Raw genomic sequence first — 23,835 nt, 5'->3', positions numbered from 1 at the left:
GTCTCTCCCTCTCTCTCTAACTGTGCTTTTCAAATGAATAAATAAATCTTTAAAATAAATAAGGGCTGATGTTGTGGCATAGCAAGTTAAGCCGCTGCCTGTAGTGCTGGCATCCCCTATAAGCCCCAGTTTGAATTTCAGCGGCTCTACTTCTGATCCAGCTCCCTGCTAATATGCCTAGAAAAGCAGAAGAAGGTCAGAGTGGTTGGGCCTCTGCCACCCATGTGGGAGACCCAAATTTAGCTCCCGGCTTCAGCTTGGCCCATCCCCAGCCATTTTGGCCATTTGAGAAATGAACCAGGGGATAGAAGATCTCTGTCTCTTCTCTGTCTGACTCTGCCTTTCAAATAATAAGATATATCTTTAAAATAAATAGAAATATTAAAAAAAAAACAGTTTCAAAACTGTTAAGCTGACTACGTATGCCAGATTGAGCTGCTGTTGTTAAGAATTATATATACTTTTTTGCCATTAAATTCTTGTCTTTCCAGTTTTATTGTGTTTTTCCTAGTAGACAAGTTCATTTCTAGCTTGCAACTTGTCTATATGAAACAATTGTTTATTTTCTATTAGAGAATTTTTGTTAGCTTAAAGGCATGGTTATTTATATACTTTATGTGACTGAAATGGTTATGTAAGAAACTTTAACCTCTTTAGTTTGGGAGTATGAGAAGTCAGGTGATACTTTGATTACCATTTGAGTCGTTTTTTTACACAGGCGAATTCTTTTAGAAATTATGTTTTATTGGGCCGGCGCCATGGCTCATTGGGCTAATCTCCGCCTAGCGGCGCCGGCACACCGGGTTCTAGTCCCGGTCGGGGCACCGGATTCTGTCCCGGTTGCCTCTCTTCCAGGCCAGCTCTCTGCTGTGGCCAGGGAGTGCAGTGGAGGATGGCCCAAGTACTTGGGCCCTGCACCCCATGGGAGACCAGGATAAGTACCTGGCTCCTGCCATCGGATCAGCGCGGTACGCCGGCCGCAGCGCGCTGGCCGCGGCGGCCATTGGAGGGTGAACCAACGGCAAAGGAAGACCTTTCTCTCTGTCTCTCTCTCTCTCACTGTCCACTCTGCCTGTCAAAAAAAAAAAAAAATTATGTTTTATTGTAGTTTTAGGTCACCATTATTTGTATATGATGTTTCATAGGAAGCATTAGGAACTAAAGCTGCAATTAGATGGTTTCTCACCATTAATACAGGCTTCCTACGGTCAAGGGCAGTCACTTAATCTCTAAACTTTCACGTTGAAACTTCTCGTATAATACCATTCACACAGTGAATGTTTGCTATTCATTACTTTTTGATCTTTCTTTGTTCTTATTTTGAGTAGAGTGAATCACTGTGTGTATGTGTGCACTTGTGTGTGGATATAATTCCCCATGCACATATGATTACAGTGGCTAAGAAATTTTTTTCTTCCCAAGCATATGATTAATTAACACAAAAAGGATCAGTTGAGCTGATCCTTTGAATGATATTGTAGATGTGACCTCCTTTTTGAAACAGTTGTGCTGTGAATGAGATCAGAGTGGAACAACCAAGATGTGTAAAAATTTCATCCTTAATTGTGTTTAAAAAAAACTGGCCGGCACCATGGCTCACTTGGCTAATCCTCCGCCTGTGGCGCCGGCACCCCAAGTTCTAGTCCTGGTTGGGGTGCCGGATTCTGTCCCGGTTGCTCCTCTTCCAGTCCAGCTCTCTGCTGTGGTCTGGGAAGGCAGTGGAGGATGGCCCAAGTGCTTGGGCCCTGCACCCGCATGGGAGACCAGGAGGAAGTACCTGGCTCTTGGCTTTGGATTGGCGCAGTGCGCCGGCCACAGCGGCCATTTAGGGGATGAACCAACGGAAGGAAGACTTTTCTCTCTGTCTGTCTCTCTCTCATTGTCTAACTCTGCCTGTTAAAAGAAAAAAAAAATCATGAATCCTGAATTCCAATATCTGAGTCTGGCATTTAGGAGCCTCTACAACTTGAACCCAAACTGCCAGTCTTTTAAATAAGTTTAAGTTTAATAAGTTTAAATTCACCAAGTATAAGGATGAAGACTAATGTCTTTAATTCCAGCCTACGTGGTGGAATCTAACACACCTTTCTCCCACTTAAATAGTCTAAGTCTGATGTCAGTAGATGCTGTGTTAGTGAATAGTACATTTTCTAGAGCAGGTAGAGAAATAATACCCAGAACATTTCTGCCTCACTTTTATAGGCTTATGTGGGGAAGGATTAGGAGATGAGGTAGAAGCACTCAAACAATACTCTATACTTTGTGTGTCTGTGTGGGTGCAATCCGTAGAAATCTTTACTTAGTATATACTAAGTTGATCTTCTGTATATAAAGATAATTGAAAATTAATCTTGATGAAGAATGGGATGGGAGAGGGAGTGGGAGATGGAATGATTGCAGGTGGGAAGGAGGTTATGGGGGAAAAGCCACTATAATCCAAAAGTTGTACTTTGGAAATTTATATTTATTAAATAAAAGTTGAAAAAAAAGAATTCATACCTGACCAAAATAAATCGCACAAAAAATGAAAGAAAAAAAAAAGAAGCTCTCAAATAACAGCAAACCCTAAGGTTTGTTTCTGACACGTTTCCCTTAGTGCAGTTTTCATGGGAGCATCAATATATCTCTCAGCGGAAAACATAAAGCCTTTGGCCTCCAGGTTCTGTATGACTTTGTCATATGCATGTCCTCTGGTCTTGGCATCTACTACTCTCTAGTCTTCATTTTTCATGGGACACACTAATCTGCTTTGTGTCCTACAACATTATGGGCATGGGCCCTCAGAGCTTTACATTGATTATTTTCTTTTCCTGAGCTTCTCATTGTACTGATGGGGCTCACTTTTTTACCTCCTTCAATTCTTTGCTGAAATGTTACTTTCTTATTTAAAAATTTTATCCTGCCACCAGCACTTCTAATCCCCCTCCTTCCTAATCCTGTTTATCTTTATTTGTGTAACATTTACCACCTATCCAGTTTGCCAAGGCCTCAGGAGTTGTATTTTAATTTCTCCCTTTGTCATCTTTCCTAATAAGTTTCTACTGTTGACTTTCCCCACACAGAGAGAATACTTGTTGATTAAACAATGATTTATTCAATGTACTGCATCAAGGGGTAGCAAGACTTTGACAGAGTATTTGTAATTAAAGTAAGTTAGTAAAGAGTATTACTAAGTATTTTTTGAGTTTTTTTTTTTTTTTTTTTTTTGATTTATTTATTTGGGACCTGCATCGTGGCGTAGTGGGTTGGGCCGCCTCCTGCAGTGCTGGCATCCCGTATGGGTGCCAGTTCAAATCCTGGCTGCTCCATTTCCTATCTAGCTCTCTGATATGGCCTGGGAAAGCAGTGGAAGATGGCCCAAGTCCTTGGGCCCCTGCATCCACGTGGGAGACCCAGAAGAAGCTCCTGGCTCCTGGCTTCAGATTGGCTCAGCTCCAGCTGTTCCGGCCATTTGGGGAGTGAACTAGCAGATGGAAGACCTCTCTCTGCCTCTCTATAACTCTGCCTTTCAAATAAAATAAATAAATCTTTTTTCCTAAAAGATTTATTTACTTATTTTGAAAAGGCAGAGTTACAGAGAGAGGTCTTTCATCTGCTGGTTCACTCCCTAAATTGGCCACAATGGCTGGGACTGGGCCAGGCCGAAGCCAGCAGCTAGGAGCCTCTTCTGGGTCTCCCATGTGGGCACTGGAGCCCAAGCACTTGGGCCATCTTCCGCTGCTATTCTAGACACATTAGCAGGGAGCTGGATTCGAAGTGGAGCAGCCGGGGTTCCAACCAGCATCCATATGGGGTGTCAGCACTGCCGGCAGCCGCCAAACTTACTTTGCCACATCATTGGCCCCTACTTTTGAGATCTTGACTCAAGCAGTTGAAGGCATGTCCTTGAGGGGTGGGGATCCAGTTGGAATTAGGCAAAGTGTAAGACATAGTATTTAGAATTCGTGGGCATAGCAAGAAAAAGGCTTTTAATCTGTTATCTTGTCAGGAAAGCTGTTTTTTCTGATGTACAAACTGCCCAAATAAATTTGTCCACAAGAATTTCCTGAAGCAACTAGTAAAGCGGATTATTGGTGCGTAGTTTTATCATTTAGAGCAAAATAATTTCCTGGAGCACAGATACATCATGTTTAATTCTTCCTGCTCCTCCTTTTACCTTCTAAACTTTTCTTCAGTCCCCTTTTCTCCACCTACAACCACCACTGTCATAATTCAAGTTCTTACCAGTTTACCTGGACAATTTAGAAAGCTTTCTAATTTGTCTATAATCTTTTCCCCCCTCATATTTGTTTTCCATACTGCCCCAGAATAACAAAATTGCAACTCTGGCCATGTCAATGATGGCTTAAAATATTTTTTTAAAAAATTAACTAACTAATTTTTAAAGAATATAAATTTCATAAATACAACTTTAGGAATATGGTTATTCTTCCCACCATACTAGCCCTCCACCGACACTCCCATCCCTCCTCTTTCCCTTTCTCATTCCCATTCTCCATTAAGATTCATTTTTAGTTAACTTTGTACACGGAAGACCAACTCTATACTAAGTAAAGATTTCAACAATTTGCGCACGCGTGCACACACACACACACACAAAACTGAGAGCTAGCTTTACAGTTAACTCTCACACTACAACTCATTGAGGAGAGAGGTCCTGCATGGGGAGTTCGTGCACAGTGACACCTGCTGTTAATTGGCTTCTAATTTCCTATGGGATAAAATCCTAACTCCTTACTGGACCTGGATTCATGCCTACTTCTCCAACTTCATCTTTACCCTTCCTCTAATTGCATTACTACCTGACATTTGATTTCCTAAATCCATGCCTTTGTTGATGCTTTGCCTCTATAGAAATATCTTTCCTTTCCTACCCCCCACTGTATGTGGATAAGTTTTCTCCTTCCTTCAGAACTTAACTCAGGCAGTATCTCCTACAGGAAACCTGTCCTAAAACTGTACTGTGCTTCCAGAGCATACTGCATGCAGATTAGTGCTATTATTATACTCAATATTTTATATAGAAATTAACCTTTTATAAAGGGAAATAGCTACCTAAAGGCAAGGAAGTTTTTTGTTTCTATTAACATTAACAGTAGAGCAAAGCACGTAGAACTCAGATTATATACATATGATTTGTTTATTTGAATGGCAGAGTTACAGAGAGAGAGAGAGGCAGAGAGAGATCTGTCTGCTGGTTCACTCCCCAAATGGCTGTGTGGTCAGAGCTGGGCTAATCCAAAGCCAGGTACCAGGAGTTCTTTCTGGGTCTGCCACGTGAGTACAGGAGCCCAAGGACTTGGACTGTCTCCTACTGCTTTCTCAGACACATTAGTAGGGAACTGGATCAAGAGTGAAGCAGCTGGGACCTGACCAGTGCCCATGTAAGATGCCGGCACTGCAGGCGGTATCTTTACCCACTACACCACAGCGCCGGCCCCAATACTGTTTTTATTGAGCCAGACAATTCAGTGGGTGGGAGAAAGTGCCAGAGGCCCTCAAAAAAGTCAAAAAAAAAAAAAGGGGGGGGGGGAGAAAGGTGATAAATGAAAGGAGTAGAGTATTAAGGTGAGGGTCGAGAAAGAAGCAAGTATATAAAAGAGAGCTATAGTCATGCTGTCAAGTTTTGCAGAGCAGTAACAGAAAATGAGAATTGTGAAAATTTTTTTTTTCAGTTTCACAACTAAGTGAACCTGGAAAATCTAGTGACCTAAACATTTTTTTTTTTTATTTTTTTTTTATTTGAAAGTAAGAGCTACACAGGGAGGAGAGGCAGAGAGAGAGAGGTCTTCCATCTGATGGTTCATTCCCCAATTGGCTGCAACGGCCGGAGCTGCGCTGATCTGAAGCCAGGAGCCAGAATCTTCTTCAGGGTCTCCCACGTGGATACAGGGGCCCAAGGACTTGGGCCATCTTCTGCTATCCCAGGCCATAGCAGAGAGCTGGATGAGAAGAGTGATTGCTTAGTGTTTCTTTTTTTTAAACTTATTTATTTATGTATTTATTTATTTATTGGCAGGCAGAGTGGACAGTGAGAGAGAGAGACAGAGAGAAAGGTCTTCCTTTTTGGCCATTGGTTCACCCTCCAATGGCCGCCACAGCCGGTGCGCTGCAGCCGGCGCACCGCGCTGATCCGAAGGCAGGAGCCAGGTGCTTCTCCTGGTCTCCCATGCGGGTGCAGGGACAGGAACCTGGTGTGCCGGCGCCGCAAGGCGGAGGATTAGCCTATTGAGCCTTGGCACCGGCTTCCTTAGTGTTTCTTACTAGTAAACCAAAAAGGTCTCCCAAATTCCATTGTTTCAGAATTAGTTTTTACTAGTATGTATGAAAGTTTTCAGAAGGTGTTAGCAATCTGTAACCTATACACACAAATTTCCATTTTGGGGCCTGGTGCTGTGATGTAGAAGATTAAGCCTCTACCTGCAGCACTGGCATTCCACATCGGTGCCGGTTCAAGTCCTGTCTTGCTACATTTCCAATCCAGCTCCCTGCTAACGTGCCTGGGAAAGCAACGGAGGATAGCCCAAGTGCTTGGGCCTCTGTACACACACTGGAGACCCAGAGGAAGCTCTGAGCTCCTGCCTGAAGCCTGGCCCAGCTCCTGCCGTTGAGGCCATTTGGGGAGTGAACCAGTGGATGGAAGCTCTCTCTGTCTCTTTGTCTCCTCCCACCCCTTCTCATACCTATATATGTCTGCCTTTCAAATTAACAAATACATCTTAAAAACACAATTCCATTTTCAAGAGTTGGAATGGATTTGTCAAAGACGTTAGTAGCAAGAATTTCTCATTTGTTTATTACAGTTAAAGTACTTGAAAGTTCTCAAAATAATCTTTCCTTCAGATCCTACTAGAGGTTAATGTGGTTTTTATAAGAACTAGTATTGTAGTTGTCTTTTCAAAATATAAAATGGTTAATTTGTTTAAATTTGGTGTTACTGTAAGAGAAAGTGTACTGATTGTTCATTATCCTTTAAGCTAAAAACCTTCATTTGGGATGTTACCTCTTTATTAATATAGTAATCCAGAATTCAAATATATGGAAAACTAATAAATTATTTTTTATATTTTCTAACTGTCCACAGATTGTAAAAATTAAAATGAATAAACTGCGACAAAGTTTCAGGAGAAAGAAAGATGTTTATGTTCCAGAGGCTAGTCGTCCACATCAGTGGCAGACGGATGAAGAAGGGGTTCGTACTGGAAAATGTAGCTTTCCAGTTAAGGTAAGAGCTAATATTTCTATAAATCTCTGTGTAGAAAAGAACTGACAGCCTTTTATGTGTTCATTAGTTCAGACAGTTCATTAGTTCAAGGGTTCTCTTCAGATCTTTGTCTCTGTTTCCCTCTCTCTCTGTTTCTTTGACTTTCAAGTAAATAAATAAATCTTTAAAAAATAAAAAGAACCCTTCAAAAACTAATCCTTTCATATTATGCTTCAGTGTTAGAATTAAAATAGAAGAAAAATAAATTGTAATTGGTGATTTTTCCTTTCCAATTTTTTTAAGTATGTATTTATTTGAAAGAGTAACAGAAAGGGAGAATTTTCCATCCACTAGTTTACTCCGCAAATGGCTGCAACGGCCAGGGCTGGACCAGGCTGAAGCCTGGAGCCAGGAGTATCTTCTGGGTCTCCCACATGGGTGCAGGGGCCCAAGCATTTGGGCCATATTCCACTGCTTTCTCAGGCACATTAGCAGGGAGCTGGATTGGAAGTGGAGCAGCCAGGACTTGAACTGTTACCCATATGGGATGCTGGCACAACAGGCAGAGAATTAACTTTCTACACCACAGCACTGGCCCCTCTTTTACTATTTAATTAAGGATTTCTGGTGTGTAACCTGAAATAAGTACCAAGAAGATCACTTCTTATGAAAATTCTAATCCTAAAACATCTTGAGGATCTCTCTCTTTCTCCTTTCCTCTGTCCCTCTCCCTCTATCCCCACTTCCCTCCCTCTTCTCCTCCCCCCCCCCCCCCGCTGTGTTACTCTGCCTTTCAAATAAATAAATATTTTTTTAAAAACATCTAAACATCCCAAATTATCAGGATGCAAAAGATTTTCAGTGGGATATGCTTAATACATGATAGCGCAAGGGTAATGGAAATCTACTTTCTTAATTATACATCTGATATATTCTAGAAATCTCAGAATCATAAGAGTTAAAGGAAATTTTCTCTTTAATCTTGTAGCATTTAACCATATAGAAGGTATTGCATTAGAATGGCTTAGTTTTAGGCTGAAGGAATACTGGTTTTATTTCAATATGATTCCTCAGAAAGATGGAAAATAGGGAGAAATGTGCCTAAGTTTGTGGTGTGTTGGCTTGAGATCAGTAGAGTTCTCAAGGGAATAGGAAGTGAAGTTGTGTAGAAGAGTGTGAGTAGACAAGGTGTGGAATTGGATATAGAGGACAACAGAACAGTGACTGCAGAGAATAAGAAACAGAGCTTATGGAAACGTCCACAATTACTAGACAGTAATCAAATGAAATTGCAGCTTATTTGATCTCTACTGTATGTTTAAATATACTGGTAAATTTAATTGATATTAGAATAATGCTTAATTAAAGTAGGTTTCAAAGCTTGTAATTCTATCTGCTAGTATAACAAAGATGATATTATTAATGGAAGAGGAATTCCAGTGTTGCAAATGGAAATATTACCTATACCAGATATAATCTAGAGGTTCTCAAAGTGAGATTGCTAAAATGTTTTCAAGGAGTCCTGAAGTATCTTCTTTTCCAACCAATTATCTCTGTGAGGCCAAACTTTATATACTTTAACAAAATATTCTATTACAATAGATGAAATGTAGATTCAAATGTGAGAATCCAATCTTTTTCTATTAAGCTGAATATTAAGATTAATGCCACTGGGCCGGCGCCGTGGCTCACTTGGTTAATCCTCCGCCTGTGGTGCCAGCATCCCATATGGGCGTCGGGTTCTAGTCCCGGTTGCCCCTCTTCCAGTCCAGCTTTCTGCTGTGGCCCGGGAAGGCAGTGGAGGATGGCCCTGCACCCTCGTGGGAGATCAGGAGGAGACACCTGGCTCCTGGCTTTGGATTGGCCTAGCTCTGGCCATGGTGGCTATTTGGCGAGTGAGCCAGCAGAGGGAAGTCCTTTCTCTCTGTCTCTCTCACTATCTGACTCTATCTGTCAAATAAATAAAAATAATTAAAAAAAAAAGATTAATGCCACTTCTCACTAACTTTTTATTTTGGAAAATACAGTTATTTGTCCTTAAAAATATATTCTTTAGGGCAGACATTTGGTGCAGCAATCCAGATACTGCTTGGGGAAACCCCAGCAGTATCACAGTGCCTGGATTCATATCCCAGTTTCACTTCTGATTCCAGCTTTCTGCTAATGCTCAACCTGGCAGGCAGCATGTCATGACTCAAGTACCCTGGGCCTCCGCCACCCATGTGGGGTTAGGGTTAGGGATGGAATCCCAGGTTCTTGGATTCAGTTTGGCCCAGCTCCTGGTGTTCTGGGTATTTGGGGAGTAAACCAGCAGATGGGAGATTTCTCTCTATCCATCTTGTCTTTCAAATACATAAACATTAAATTAAAAATATATATAAGTATATTATTTATATTAACACTCAGTGGGCTTATTTTTGGATGAATTGAATATTTTATAAAATTCTTAATTTTAATTTTAAGTATTTTACAGCCATAACTGACATACAAACTATTGGAGATTCTCAATATAGTGGAGTCTGGAGACTAAAAATTTTGAGAACTAATGATTTAAACAATATGCTTCATCAATTAAAGTAATGTATAAAGAATCTACCTGTAATTGCCTACAAACATATTTTTAAATGCTAGTATTAATTTTGGTTGTTAAATAAATTGGTGGGGGCCAGTGTTGTGGCATAGCAGGTAAAAGCCTCCTTCTGTGATGCCAGCGTCTCATATGGCCGCTGGTTTGTATCCCGGCTGCTCCACTTCCAATCCAGCTCCCTGCTAATGGCCTGGGAAAGTGGCAGGGGATGGCCCAAGTGCTTGGGCACCTGCCACCCACGTGGGAGACCTGGAAGAAGGTCCTGGCTCCTGACTTTGGTGTTGGTAGCCATCTAGAGAATGAATCAGTAGATGGAAGATCTCTTTCTCTGTCTCTCCCTAACTGTGAGTTTCAATAAATAAATAAATCTTCAAATTAATTAATTAATTGGTGGAATCCAAGCTGATTCTTTGACTTATAATTGAAATCTTAAATCTCTCATTATGTAGAACATATAGCATGCCAAAATAGAGCATCTGTTTGGTGGATTCTGAAGGTCATATTATTTTCACATTTGGAGGAATAAAAATTAGGGCTGCCTGCAGAACTCATTATTTGAACTCAGTGTTAAATGAGATGGAAAGGCTTTTTTATCCTGTTAGTTTGGGAATATAAGGCATTTACTTAGTTGTTTCTAGGAGGTGTACTAGGTAGAGTAGATAGGGTATATCAGATGGAGAATTGAGCATATGGATGTTAAACTTGCATACTAGACCAACATTTTGCTCTGTTAAATGATCTACCAGTTGGTTTGTAGACCACACCTTTGTACAATAAGGACTGCCATTATTGTAGAAGTTAGTATTTTAACAACAGGTCTTTTTTATTTTGTTTGTGACCATATTAGCTGTATCACAGAAAGCATAGCTCTTATTCAGTAATTTTTTTTTAAGATTCATTTATTTATGGGCTGGCGCCGCGGCTCTCTTGGCTAATCTCCGCCTGCAGCGCCAGCACCCTGGGTTCTAGTCCCGGTTGGGGCTCTGGATTCTGTCCTTGTTGCTCCTCTTCCAGTCCAGCTCTCTGCTGTGGCCCAGGAAGGCAGTGGAGGATGGCCCAAGTGCTTGGGCCCTGCACTCGCATGGGAGACCAGGAGGAAGCACCTGGCACCTGGCTTCGGATCAGCGCAGAGCGCCGGCCGTAGCGGTGATTTGGGGGGTAAACCAACGGAAAAGGAAGACCTTTCTCTTGGTCTCTCTCTCTCATTGTCTAACTCTGCCTGTCAAAAAAAAAAAAAAAAAAAAAGATTCATTTAATTATGTGAAAGTATGTGAAAGGCAGGGTGACAGGGAAGGTGAGGGGGGAGAGAGAGATCTTCCACCTGCTGGTTTACTCTCCAAATGCTCACAGCAGCCAGGACTGGGCCAGGCTGAAGCCAGGATCTCGATTCAGGCCGCTCAAGTAGGTGACAGGATCCCAAAGGCTTGAACCATCACATAACTCCCAGTTCCATTAACAGGAACCTTTGCTGGAAGAAGCCATGACTCCAGCCAGTACTCTGATACAGTCATCTCAAGTAACAGCTTACTCCACTGCACCACAATATTCATCCCTGCCATAATTCCATATTTCTTTTCTTTTTTTTTTTTTTTTTTTTTTTTTGACAGGCAGAGTGGACAGTGAGAGAGAGAGACAGAGAGAAAGGTCTTCCTTTGCCGTTGGTTCACCCTCCAATGGCCGCCGCGGCCGGCGCACCGCGCTGATCCGATGGCAGGAGCCAGGAGCCAGGTGCTTTTCCTGGTCTCCCATGGGGTGCAGGGCCCAAGCACCTGGGCCATCCTCCACTGCACTCCCTGGCCACAGCAGAGAGCTGGCCTGGAAGAGGGGCAACCGGGACAGAATCCAGCACCCCAACCGGGACTAGAACCCGGTGTGCCGGCGCCGCAAGGCGGAGGATTAGCCTAGTGAGCCGCGGCGCCGGCCCATAATTCCATATTTCTTTTTTTTTTTTTTTTTTTTTTTTTTTGACAGGCAGAGTGGACAGTGAGAGAGAGAGACAGAGAGAGAAAGGTCTTCCTTTGCCGTTGGTTCACCCTCCAATGGCCGCCGCTGCAGCCGGCGCACCGCGCTGATCCGATGGCAGGAGCCAGGAGCCAGGTGCTTTTCCTGGTCTCCCATGGGGTGCAGGGCCCAAGCACCTGGGCCATCCTCCACTGCACTCCCTGGCCATAGCAGAGAGCTGGCCTGGAAGAGGGGCAACTGGGACAGAATCTGGCGCCCCAACCGGGACTAGAACCCGGTGTGCCGGCGCCGCAAGGTGGAGGATTAGCCTATTGAGCCACGGCGCCGGCTCTCATAATTCCATATTTCTAAGAGGCTAGTTCCTGATCTAGTACCTTATCTATCATGTAAGATTTAATAATGTAAGATTTTGGTACAAAGTGTTATGATAAATTATAAGTTGCTAAATATAATAATTTATCAAGAACAAAACAAAAATGCACAAAATATAAAATGGGAAATTAGTCACAGATACTGATGAAACTTAAATTTAAAAACTTGAAAATATGGATAAAATTGGTAAAATTCTTGAAATGACCAAAACTGACTCCTACAGAAAGTATAAAGAAATTAATTAATGTAAAATATTATATCCAAAAGTTACCTACTTCCCATCCCTAACATAGGTACCCTCAGTCCCTGACGGAGGCGCCAGGCCCAAATAACTTCAAAGGGGAACACTGTTAAGCCTTCAATAAAAATATAAAATCCATGCTTTATGTGTTCATTGAAGCCTTGTAGATTGTTGTAAATTGGTTTTATCTGTGTAGTATTTCTAAAGTTGACAGAATACATCAAAAAAGAAGTCTACAAGCTAACTTAACTCATAGGCATCAACACAAAGTACTTGATAAAATATTAATATTTATCCTAATTAATCATTATCTAAAGAGAAAGAATAAAGGAACATCTCTTTTTATAGGATGAGATAGCCCCTTATGTACCCACAGTGTCTTCCCACAGATTACTACTGAGTAGGACTGAATCAAATGCCCAAACCAAGTTGCAAAGAAAGCAATTGTTTTGTGTTTCAGCCTGTGCCATTGAGGTAGACCTTTCCAGCAGGGAAGCTGAAAGAATGGCTGTGATACAGGCAACTATCAGTGTCAACCGTGGTCATTATTTCATAAATATTTTTATAATTAATTTTTAATTAGTACACAGTATAATCAAGTTCTCATCTTTTTTTCTTTGACTATTGTAAGAACTCTTGACTGTTGATTTCAATGTTACCACCCTTCTAAACTGTTATCTCAAGTGTTCAGTTGTCTTATCACTTAATCCTTTGGTGGTTTTGTAATAAGATTCTAAGAGACATCAATAGGTCTTTTTTTAAAAAAACAATTAAAATTTTATTTATTTATTTGAGAGGCAGAGTTACAGACAGAGGGAGAGACAGAGACAAAGGTCTTCCATCTGCTGGTTTACTCCCCAAATGGCTACAATAGTTGGAGCTGGGCCGATCCCAAGCCAGCAGCCAGGAGCTCCTTCCAGGTCTCTCACACAGGTGCAGGGGCCCAAGCACTTGGGCCATCTTCCACTGCTTTCCCAGGCCATAGTAGAGAGCTGATCAGAAGAAGAGCAGCTGGGACTAGAACTGGTGCCTGTATGGGGTGCCGGTGCCACAGGTGGAGGATTAACCTACTGTGGCATACCCTTTTTTTTTTTTTTTTAATTATTTATTTGAAAGGGAGAGATACAGAGATAGGAGAGAGAGAGAGAGAGATCTTCCATCCACTGGTTCACCCCCCAAATGTCTGCAATGGCCAAGGCTAGACTAGGCTGAAGCCAGGAGCCAGGATCTTCTTCTAGGTCTCCTAGTTGGGTACAGGGGCCTAAGCACTTGGACCATCTTCTATTGCTTTCCCAGGCATACTAGTAGGGAGCTGGATTGGAAGTGGAGAAGCTGGGATTCAAACTGGTGCCCATATGGGATGCTGGCATTACAGATGACGGCTTTACCTGCTGTGCTACAGCACTGGCCCCAAGAAAAGGTTTTATTAAGACTAAATTAATCTAAACTAGAAATTTCTTAATAAGCACTATGACATGAAAATGTACTTTCCATATGGAGAATGAACCAGAGGATGCAAGACCTCTCTCTCTCTCTAACTCTTTCAAATTAAGAAAAAAAATAAAATACCACATTGGGGTGGGCATTTGGCCTAGTGATAAAGACACTGGTTCTGATAGCTGTGTCCCATATCAGAGTGCCTGTATTTGTGCTTGCCTCCCAATTCCAGCTTCCTGCTGATGCACACACTAGGAGTCAGTAGGCGATGGTTTGAAATAATTGAGTCCCTTCCACCCAAGTAAAAGACCTAGATTGAGTTCCCCCTCCTGGCTTTTGCCACTGCAGACATTTAGGGAGTTAACTGGCAAAGGGATGCTCTATCTGTCTCCCTGTTTCTCTGTCTCTCCAGTAAATAAATATTTAAAAAACACATCACTATCTGGCATATGTTAGGTGCACAGTGAGTGTTAATTGCTGCTACTGCTGCTATGGGTTATATGCCAACTGAATAGTGAAGTTTTCATTTGGATTTCTTATTTGTTGTTTTTTTTTTCCTTAATTGAATTTTTAACACCAAAAGTTAAATACTTTCTCTTGAATAGGTGCCTGAAGTTTCTGATAGCTCTTTAGTACCTGAGTATGTACAGTTTGATTACACTAACCTGTTGTAACTTTAAAAATTCTGTTTTTTCCAAAAGAGGAGACATTTTCTGCTACTTATAATTTTGTTACCTGAGTATGAAAATTTTCTGCATGTACAATAATGTTTTGTTTTGAGGCTGCCTCACAGTGTAACTTTTTGGAAGATACTGTATGTGAGAGGTAGTGATTCAAAGTTAAGTGAATGTCCAGCCATGTGTGGTACCAAAGAAAAAAATCAAAATGACAACTGGTTGAACAGATTCATTGTATTGACAGTTAAGTTTACTGACATGCTGGCAAAAATTTCATTCATAATTCACTCTTCTATCTTAAACACTTAAAAATCCAGAGAGCAATGTCTTTAGATCTCAGCAGTGAGGTATTTGAGATGGATTTTCAACATAAATTATGAAATGTTAATGACTTATCCACCCCAAGCATTTTAATTCCATTTGATTTGCCATGTATTTTACAAAGAAGTTGCATCTGTATTTGGTAACTTTTTTAAAAAATATTTGTTTATTTACTTGAAAATCCGAGTTACACAGAGAAAGAAGGGGAGCAGAGAGTGAGAGAGAGTCTTCCATCCACTGGTTCACTCCCCAGTTGGCCGCAATGGCCAGAGCTCTTCGAACCAAAGCCAGCAACCAGGAGCTTCCTCTGGGTCTCCCACACAAGTGTAAGAGCCCAAGGACCTGGGTTATCTTCTACTGCTTTCCCAGGCCATAGCAGAGAGCTGGGTCAGAAACAGAGCAGCTGGGTCTCGAACTGGCACCCATATGGGATGCCGGCACTGTAGGCGAGGCTTTACCTGCTACGCTACAACACCGGCCCCCTGCATTTAGTAACTCTTACCTTATTTCTTTGCAGTGTAATATGCACTAAGATTTCTGTTATGCTATTGATAGGGAATATTTTTAATATCTGATTTTTAAAAAATTTTATTTCATTTGAAAGAGAGACTGTTCTTCCATTTACTGGTATACTCTCTCAATTACTGTAACAGCCAAAGCTGGGCCAGACCAAAACCAGAGCCCAGAACTCAATCTTAAGTCTCCTGCTTGCTACCTCCCAGGTTACATGTCACAACCAGATAAGGAATGGAGTCAGGACTCAAACCAGGTACTCCAGTATGAGATGCAGACATCCCAAGCAGTGTCTTAACTGCTGTATTAAATGCTTGCCCCAGAAATAGCTGATTATTTGAAACTAGCATTTGTACTCCAGTAATCTAAATCTAGAAGATACTGCTCTTACGGCTGTATTATAACTTTATAATGTAAAATGTTATAAGTTAAGTTTTAGTTTATTAAAATAATATTGAATATAATTGAAACTTTTTTTTTTATTTATTTGAGAGAGAGAGAGTTAACGTACAAAGAGAAGGAGAGATGAGAGAAAGGTTTTTCATCTGCTGCTTCACTCCTTAAATAGCCACAATGGCTGCAGCTGGGCCAATCCAAAGCCAGGATCCAGGAGCTTCTTCTGGGTCTTCCATGCAGGTGCAGGAGCCCAATCACTTGGACCATCTTTTTTTTTTTTTTTTTTTTTTAACCTTGTTTTACAGAATACAAATTTCATAAGTACAACTTTAGGAATATAATTATTCTTCCCACTATATCTGCCCTCCCACCCATACTCTCACCCTTTCTTTTCCTCCCTCTCCCTTCTCAGTCCCATTCTCCATTAAGATTCATTTTCAGTTAACTTTGTACACAGAAGACCAACTCTATACTAAGTAAAGATTTCAACAATTTGTACGCGTGCACGCACACACACACACACAAACTGTTTGAGAACTAGTTTTGCAGTTAACTCTAATACTACATTGAGGACAAACTCATTGAGGACAAAGGTCTTGAATGAGGAGTTAGTGCACAGTGACTCCTGTTGTTAATTTAACAATTAACACTCTTATGTATGACATCAGTTACCACCCGAGTGTCTTGACATGAGCTGCCTAGGCTATAGAAGCCTTTTTTAAAAAGATTTATTTACTTGAAAGTTACACAGAAAATGAGAGACAGAGAGAGAGAGATCGTCCATCTGCTGGTTCACCCCCCAACTGGCCACAGCAGCCGGAGCTGCACTGATCCAGAGCCAGGAGCTTCTTCCGGGTCTCCCCCTCTGGTGCAGAGGCCCAAGGCCTTGAACCATCTTCTGCTTTCCCAGTCCATAGCAGAGAGCTGGATTGAAAGTGGAGCAGCTGGGACTTGAACTGATACCCATATGGGATGCCAGCACTGCAGGTGGTGGCTTTACCCACTAAGCCACAGCGCTGGCCCCTATGGAAGCTTTTTGAGTCCACAAACTCCATCAGTATTTGGACAAGGCCATAAGCAAAGTGGAAGTTCTCGCCTCCTTTGGACCATCTTTCATTGCTTTCCCAGCCCATGTCAGAGAGCTGGATTGAAGAGGAGCAGCCGTGACACAACCAGGACACATAGGAAATGCCAGCACTGAAGGCGGATGCTTAGCCTACTATATACCACAGCACCAGCCCCCAAACTTTTTTTTTAAGGTTTATTTATTTATTTATTTTATTTTTTTATTTTTTGAAAGGCAGAGTTTCAGAGAGAGAGAAAAAGGGAAATATAGAAAGGTTTTCCATTTGCTGGTTCACTACCTAAGTGGTCACAATGACTAGGACTGTGCCCGGCCAAAGCTAGCGGCCAGGAACTCCATCCTGGTCTCCCACATGAGTGCAGGGGCCCAAACACTTGAACCATCATCTTCTTCTGCTTTCTCAGATGCATTATCAGGGAGCTGGATTGGAAGTGGAGCACCAGGACTTGAACCGGCACCCATTTGGGATGCCGGTGACACAGAAAGTGGTTTTACCCATTATGCCATAATGCAGACTCCTTTAATTCACTTTTTTTTTTTTTAATCTTCATTGAAGTAATAAATTCTATTTTTTTTTTTGACAGGCAGAGTTAGACAGTAGAGAGGGAGACAGAGAGAAAGGTCTTCCTTCCGTTGTTTCACCCCCCCCAAATGGTTGTTACAGCTGGTGCGCTGTGCCGATCCGAAGCCAGGAGCCAGGTGCTTCCTCCTGATCTTCCATGTGGGTGCAGGGCCCAGGTACTTGCGCCTGCCTTCCCGGGCTACAGCAGAGAGCTGGACTTGAAAGAGGAGCAACTGGGACCAGAACCCGGTGTGCCGGCGCCGCAGGTGGAGGATTAGCCTAGTGAACCGCAGCACCGGCCAGAAGTAATAAATTTTGTAATTAAAAAACAGCCCCTGCCTTACCCTATTCTCACTCCTCCATAATGCCTTTAATCATTTTTGCTTTTGCTTCTCTTGCAAAGTTTCCATTTATTTTTTTCTTAAGATTTATTTATTTACTTGAGAGTCAAAGCTACAGACAGAGAGGTCTTCCATCCACTGGTTTACTCTCCAAATGACCACAATGTCCAGAGCTGGGCCAATCTGAAGCCAAAATACAAGAGCTTCCTCCTAGTCTTCCACACAGGTACAGGGGCCCAAATACTTGGGCCATCTTCCACTGCCTTCGCAAGCGCATTAGCAGGAAGCCGGATCAGAAGGAGAATAGCCAGGACTTAAACCAGCTCTCCCATATGGGATGCTGGTATCACAAGCATAGCTTCACCTGCTGGGCCTCAATGCTAGCCCCAGGGGGTACAATTTAAAACAGGATGGTTAGGGTGGGCTTTCCTGAAAAAAGACTGAGCAAAGACCCAAAGAAAGTGGGAATGCAAGCATTTCAGGTATCAAAGGAAACAGATTGTAGAGAGGGGGACAGGTAGTACAAAGTCTTTGAGATAGAACAGTGGTTGGTTTTTTTGGAGGCACAACAAGGAGGCAAGTGTGTTTAGACTATTAGATACATTTCCTAGAGAGATGATGAAATCAGACAAATAACAGTGTGCCAGATCATGTAGTTTAGAACTTTTTAATATTATCTGACCTATTATTTGTATTTTTACTATAAAAATTTTATAATACTTCTTATTCTGTCCTAAATGAAATGTATATATGATATAAGCTACTTGTGCTTAAGTTTACAAAAAAGAGATTGGCACCGCTGCTCACTAGGCTAATCCTCCGCCTAGCAGCGCCGGCACACCAGGTTCTAATCCTGGTCGGGGCACTGGATTCTGTCCTGGTTGCCCGTCTTCCAGGCCAGCTCTCTGCTGTGGCCCGGGAGTGCAGTGGAGGATGGCCCAAGTGCTTGGGCCCTGCACCCGCATGGGAGACCCCGAGAAGCACCTGGCTCCTGCCTTCGGATCAGTGCGGTGTGCTGGCCGCAGCTCACCGGCCACAGCGGCCGTTGGAGGGTGAACCAACGGCAAAGGAAGACCTTTCTCTCTCTCTCTCTCTCACTGTCTACTCTGCCTGTCAAAAAAAAAAAAAAATAATAAATAAATAAATAAAGTTTACAAAAAAGAAGTAAAATCAAATCTTAATATATTTGTATCCATTGTTACTAACAATGCCTACAGACATTTCCTACACATGACTATTGAAAAACCACTGGTGTGGAACCTTGTAGACCTTTTTAAGGTCTTTGACTTTTATTAAAAGTGAAGTGGAAAGCCATTAGAGGGTTTTGAACAGAGGAGTGACATTATATTGTTTAAGTTTTGAAAGAATCAGTCTGTTTCCTGAGATGAGAAAATCAGCTACTGAAGAGCAAGTATGAAAGCAGAGAGGCCGGTGCCGCGGCTCACTTGGCTAATCCTTCGCCTGCGGTGCTGGCACCCGGGTTCAAGTCCCGGTCGGGGCACCACATTCTGTCCTGATTGCTCCTCTTCCAGTCCAGCTCTCTGCTGTGGCCCAAGTTCTTGGGCTCTGTACCCGCATGGGAGACTAGGAGGAAGCACCTGGCTCCTGGCTTCGGATTGGCGCAGCGCGCCGGCCATAACGGCAATTTGGGGGGTGAACCAACGGAAAAGGAAGACCTTTCTCTCTGTCTCTCTCTCTCTCTCTCTCACTGTCTAACTCTGCCTGTCATAGATAGATAGATAGATAGATAGATAGATAGATAGATAGATAGATAGATAGATAAGAAAGCAGAGAGATCAGTTAGACAGAAGTCGGGGCTGGTGCGGTGGTGCAATGGATTAAAGCCCAAACCTGAAGCAGCAGCATCTGCATATATGCATCAGTTCTAGTCCCCACGTGGGAGACCTGGAAGAAGCTCCTGGCTTCTGGCTTCGGATCTTCCCAGCTCCAGCCATTGTGGCCATTTGAGGAATGAACCAGTGGATGGAAGACTTTTCTCTCTGTCTCTCCTTCTCACTGTTTATAACTCTACCTCTCAAATAAATAAATAAAATCTTAGGGAAAAAAAAAATTGGATTTGTGAATGGGGGATGATATCAAGCATTCAGTTGTGATGCTATTGGAAATGGTGCATTTCTTAAAAGTTCATTTTCTGTTTATTGCAGTTACAGAAATGCAATTGACTTGTATACTGAAATTAAATTTAGCAACCTTGCTAAACTCAGTTATTAATTTATTTGAATAATCTTGGATTTTCTAATACAATAATTAATCTATGAATAATATAGTTATATTTCTTCTATTTCTATCCTTATACTTTTTATTTCTTTTTCTTGCCTCATTGCCCTGGCTAGAGCCTAGTGTACAGTGCTGGGTAGAGTTGGTGACTAATAAGTACCTTTGCTTCATTCCTGATCGTACTACAGTTTCTCAAATTAAACAAATTCTCTCCTATTCTTAGGAAGTATTTTTTAAATTATGGAATGTAAACACTTTTTTTCAAGATTTATTTTTTTATTCTCAAGTCCATGTTATACAGAGAGAGGAGAGGCAGAGAGAGAGGTCTCCATCCACTGGTTCAATCCCCAATTGTCACAATGACCGGAGCTGTGCCGATCCAAATCAGGAACCAGGAGCTTCCTCTGGGTCTTCCTGTGCAGGTGCAGGAGCCCAAGGACTTGGGCCATCTTCTACTGCTTTCCCAGGCCATAGCAGATAGCCGCATCGAAGTGGGCAGCTGGGTCATGAACCAGTGCCCATATGGGATGCTGACACCACAGGCAGCGACTTTACCCACTATGCCACAGTGCCAGCCCCCAATGTAAATAATTTTACCAATAGTTTTCTATACTATAGAGAGGATGATGATTTTTATCTTAGTTCTCCTAAGTGGTAAATTCTGTGATTTTTTTTTTAATCAGTCAACCAACCTTGAGTTTCTGATATAAACTTACCTTGGTTAGTATACATCATGATCAAGTTGAATTTATTTAGTAGATAGCTGGTCTGTTTTGTTAATATTTTGCTTTTTTGTTTGTTAATGTGTTGCCAACCCCTGTTAATGTTTTGATAAGAAGTTTCACATCTGCTTTTGAGACAGATTGGCCTGTGCAATTCCCTCATCAGGTATTAACAAAATTGAGGCTAGATTATAGTTTGGGCATGGTTCTGTCTACCTCTGATTACTTCCGTTCCCAGGCTATACATTACAGCTGTTGCAGCTGACAGCCTAGGGTGTTTCATGGAGCCAGTTACTCCAGTAGGTTCTGAACGCTAAGCCTTCTGTCCTCAACAAATGAGAATACGTAAAACTAGTTTTGCTTAGTATGTCTCTCTACTTCCTACTTTCCTTTTGAAATTACCAGTTTTCAAGGCTTGATCAGATTTAACTTTAATTTTTTAGTTTTTCCTCCAGAAATACATCATTGTTGATATGGACTGCTATCTGAAGGCAGACAGTAGCTACCCTTTTGTAGTGACAGCAGCTATTGATGATCCTTGCCTGAGTTTATTCATAAAGGCTGCAAAATGGTGACACTCCAATTCTGTTATCACTTCTTCATCTGCCAACTGTAATATTTCTGTGAAGCAAAACTTCCTCATATCTTCTGTTTCATTAGCAATGATGTGGATTAGGAAAGGTCAGGGCTAATTTCAGTTATGGAAGAAATACTGAGCCATGAGGAAGATCAAGCCCTGCTTTAGCAATAAGCAACTGTACCCCATGGATAATTCTCCCTTTCTGATTTGACCACTTTTTAAAGAAAAATAATATATTAAGTTAATGCATTTAAGAGCAGTAAACCATGAGCATTATTTTAATAGGAGAATTGCAGATTGGCATTAACAGAGAGGTAGTGTGAGATGGTTGAAAGATGATAGAAGTAAAAAGACCAAAATTCTATTCCTAGTGCTGTGTTTATTTACTAGTAATATGATTTTCTCTAAACTACTTAATTGTTCTGACATCTGGTGCCACATTTGAAAGTGAAGATTTTGGGTTTCTTAAATCCTCTTCAGTTCTAAACTTATATGATTAGATTTAATATATCATCTTAAGTTGTATGATTTCAGGTGAAGTTGTATTCTAAATTAATAAAGAATATCTCATTTCATTCAGCTACTTTGTGGTTAAAGATCCAAAACAAATTTTGATATTGTGTTCTGCACAATATCAAAATTATATCTGCTATAAAGCATAACTACATATACATGATAAGATGCCTTTGGTTCCTTATAAATGAAGGATTATTGTGTTACTTTTTGCTAATGTTGGGAACTGTGGACTGTACAGTCTCTCACAGCTGGGATCTGCATTTCTTCTCATGGATAGCATTACCAAAGCAGGGGAAGAAATCTTTTTTTTTTTTTTTTTCAAGAAAGGGAAAAATGACTTAATTCATCCAAGAATGAAGTTCCACATACTGGTTTTTCTAAAGCACATTTTATTGAATAAAAGTCTCTTACTCAGAGGGAATTTGGAAAAGGCATACAGACAAAAGATTTTGTCCCAGTGTCAAATATTTTAGTCATTAAAGCATAAATCAGCTGCAGTTCTTCAGTGAGATAGTGTCTCAGAGAAGGAAAGAAATCTTTTTAATAATGTTTATTTCAGTGGTCATGTTTTTCTCATAATCTATTAAGACACAAGGCTGATTTCCATCTCCACATTTCTAAAATAGATTACAGAATCTAGAATCAGTCTATTTAGGAATTTTTTTTGTTCTCTTCACCTGATCTTCCTTTTTTGTGGTTGTTATAAACAGCCTTAATGTGACCAGTTGAGTTTATTAAGGTAAGTGATAGACTAATGACTGTTGGAAATACTTAGAAACTTATATCCTTAGAACCACAAGTAGGGGCCGGCGCTGTGGCACAGCAGGTTAAAGCCCTGGCCTGAAGCACCAGCATCCCATATGGGCACCGGTTCCAGTCCCGGCTGCTCCTCTTCCAATCCAGCTCTCTGCTATGGCCTGGGAAAGCAGTAGAAGATGGCCCAAGCCCTTGGGCCCCTGCACCCGCATGGGAGACCCGGAGGAAGCTCCTTGCTCCTGACTTCAGATCAGTGCAGCTCTGGCCATTGTGGCCATCTGGGGAGTGAACCAGCGGATGGAAGACTTCTCTGTCTGTCTCTGCTTCTCTCTGTAATTCTTTCAAATAAATAAAATAAATCTTAAAAAAAAAAAAAAAGGCACAACAGGTATCAGAGATCATAAAACCCTACTTTCTCATTTTATTATAAGGGAAAATACAGAGATTAAATACCTTGGAGATAGTAGAAATAAGTCTTAATAAAGAGAAAAAAAAAAAAAAAACACAGGTGTGTAATACTAGAGCTAAGAAAGTGTGGAGAACCCTAATAGGCAGTCAGCCTAGCATTATAGATGCTTGCATCCCACATCAGAGTGCTTGGATTTGGTTCCTGGCTCCAGCTCCTGACTTCAGCTTCTACAGTGCAGACCTTTGGAGAAGGTGGTGATGACTGAAGTAATTTGGTTCCTGCCACCTATGTGAGAACCCTAGATTATGTTTCCTGTTCTGGCTGTGGCCTTGAGCCTCAGCCCTGGTTGTTGTAGGCATCTGAGGAATGAACCAGTAAATGGGAAAGCTCTCTGTCTCATTCTCTCTGACTCCCAAATAAATAAAAAATAATTTTTAAAAACTTTTTTTAAAAAAGATTTATTTGTTTTATTTGAAAAGCAGAGTTACAGAGAGGCAGAGAGAGAGAGAGAGAGGGAGGTCTTTCATCCACTGGTTGACTCTCCAGATGGCCACAATGGCTGATCTGAAGCCAAGAACTTCTTCTGGGTCTCCCATGCGAGTTCAGGGGCCCAAGGACTTGGGCCATCTTCTACTGCTTTCTCAGGCCATAACAGAGAGCTGGATTGGAAGTGGAGCAGCTGGGACTCGAACTGGTGCCCATATGGGATGCTGGCACTGCACGTGGCAGCTTTACCCAATATGCCACAGCGCCGACCTTGGAAAAAAAATTTTTTTTTTTTTTTAAGATTATTTTATTTGTTTGAAAGGCAGTGAGAGAGAGAACTTCAGTCCACTGGTTTACTCCCCAAGTGGCCACTCCAGGAGTGGCTGAAGCCAGGAGCCAAGAGCTTCATCCGAGTCTTCCACGAGGGTGTA

The 23,835-nt window shown here is 41.6% G+C and overlaps 1 protein-coding gene across 50 annotated transcripts in view; it reads left to right on the top strand.

Moving 5' to 3' along the window:
* The window catches only part of NUMB (NUMB endocytic adaptor protein), a 175,336-nt gene that overhangs the window by 86,838 nt on the left and 64,663 nt on the right, over positions 1–23,835 (top strand). For all 50 annotated transcript variants that reach the window (XM_089322316.1, XM_070065238.2, XM_070065207.2 and 47 more), the window contains one exon: positions 7,085–7,225. In XM_089322316.1, coding sequence (XP_089178442.1) covers positions 7,100–7,225 — 126 coding nt within the window. In that variant the 5' untranslated portion in view covers positions 7,085–7,099. The remainder of the gene's footprint in view (positions 1–7,084; positions 7,226–23,835) is intronic.

The sequence above is a fragment of the Oryctolagus cuniculus genome, chromosome 20 (assembly GCF_051225735.1).
Source record: "Oryctolagus cuniculus isolate XC-2025 breed Fujian yellow rabbit chromosome 20, ASM5122573v1, whole genome shotgun sequence".
Lineage (NCBI taxonomy): Eukaryota > Metazoa > Chordata > Mammalia > Lagomorpha > Leporidae > Oryctolagus > Oryctolagus cuniculus.
Note: the sequence above shows the minus strand (reverse complement) of the source record. Positions and strands in the feature narration are given on the sequence as shown.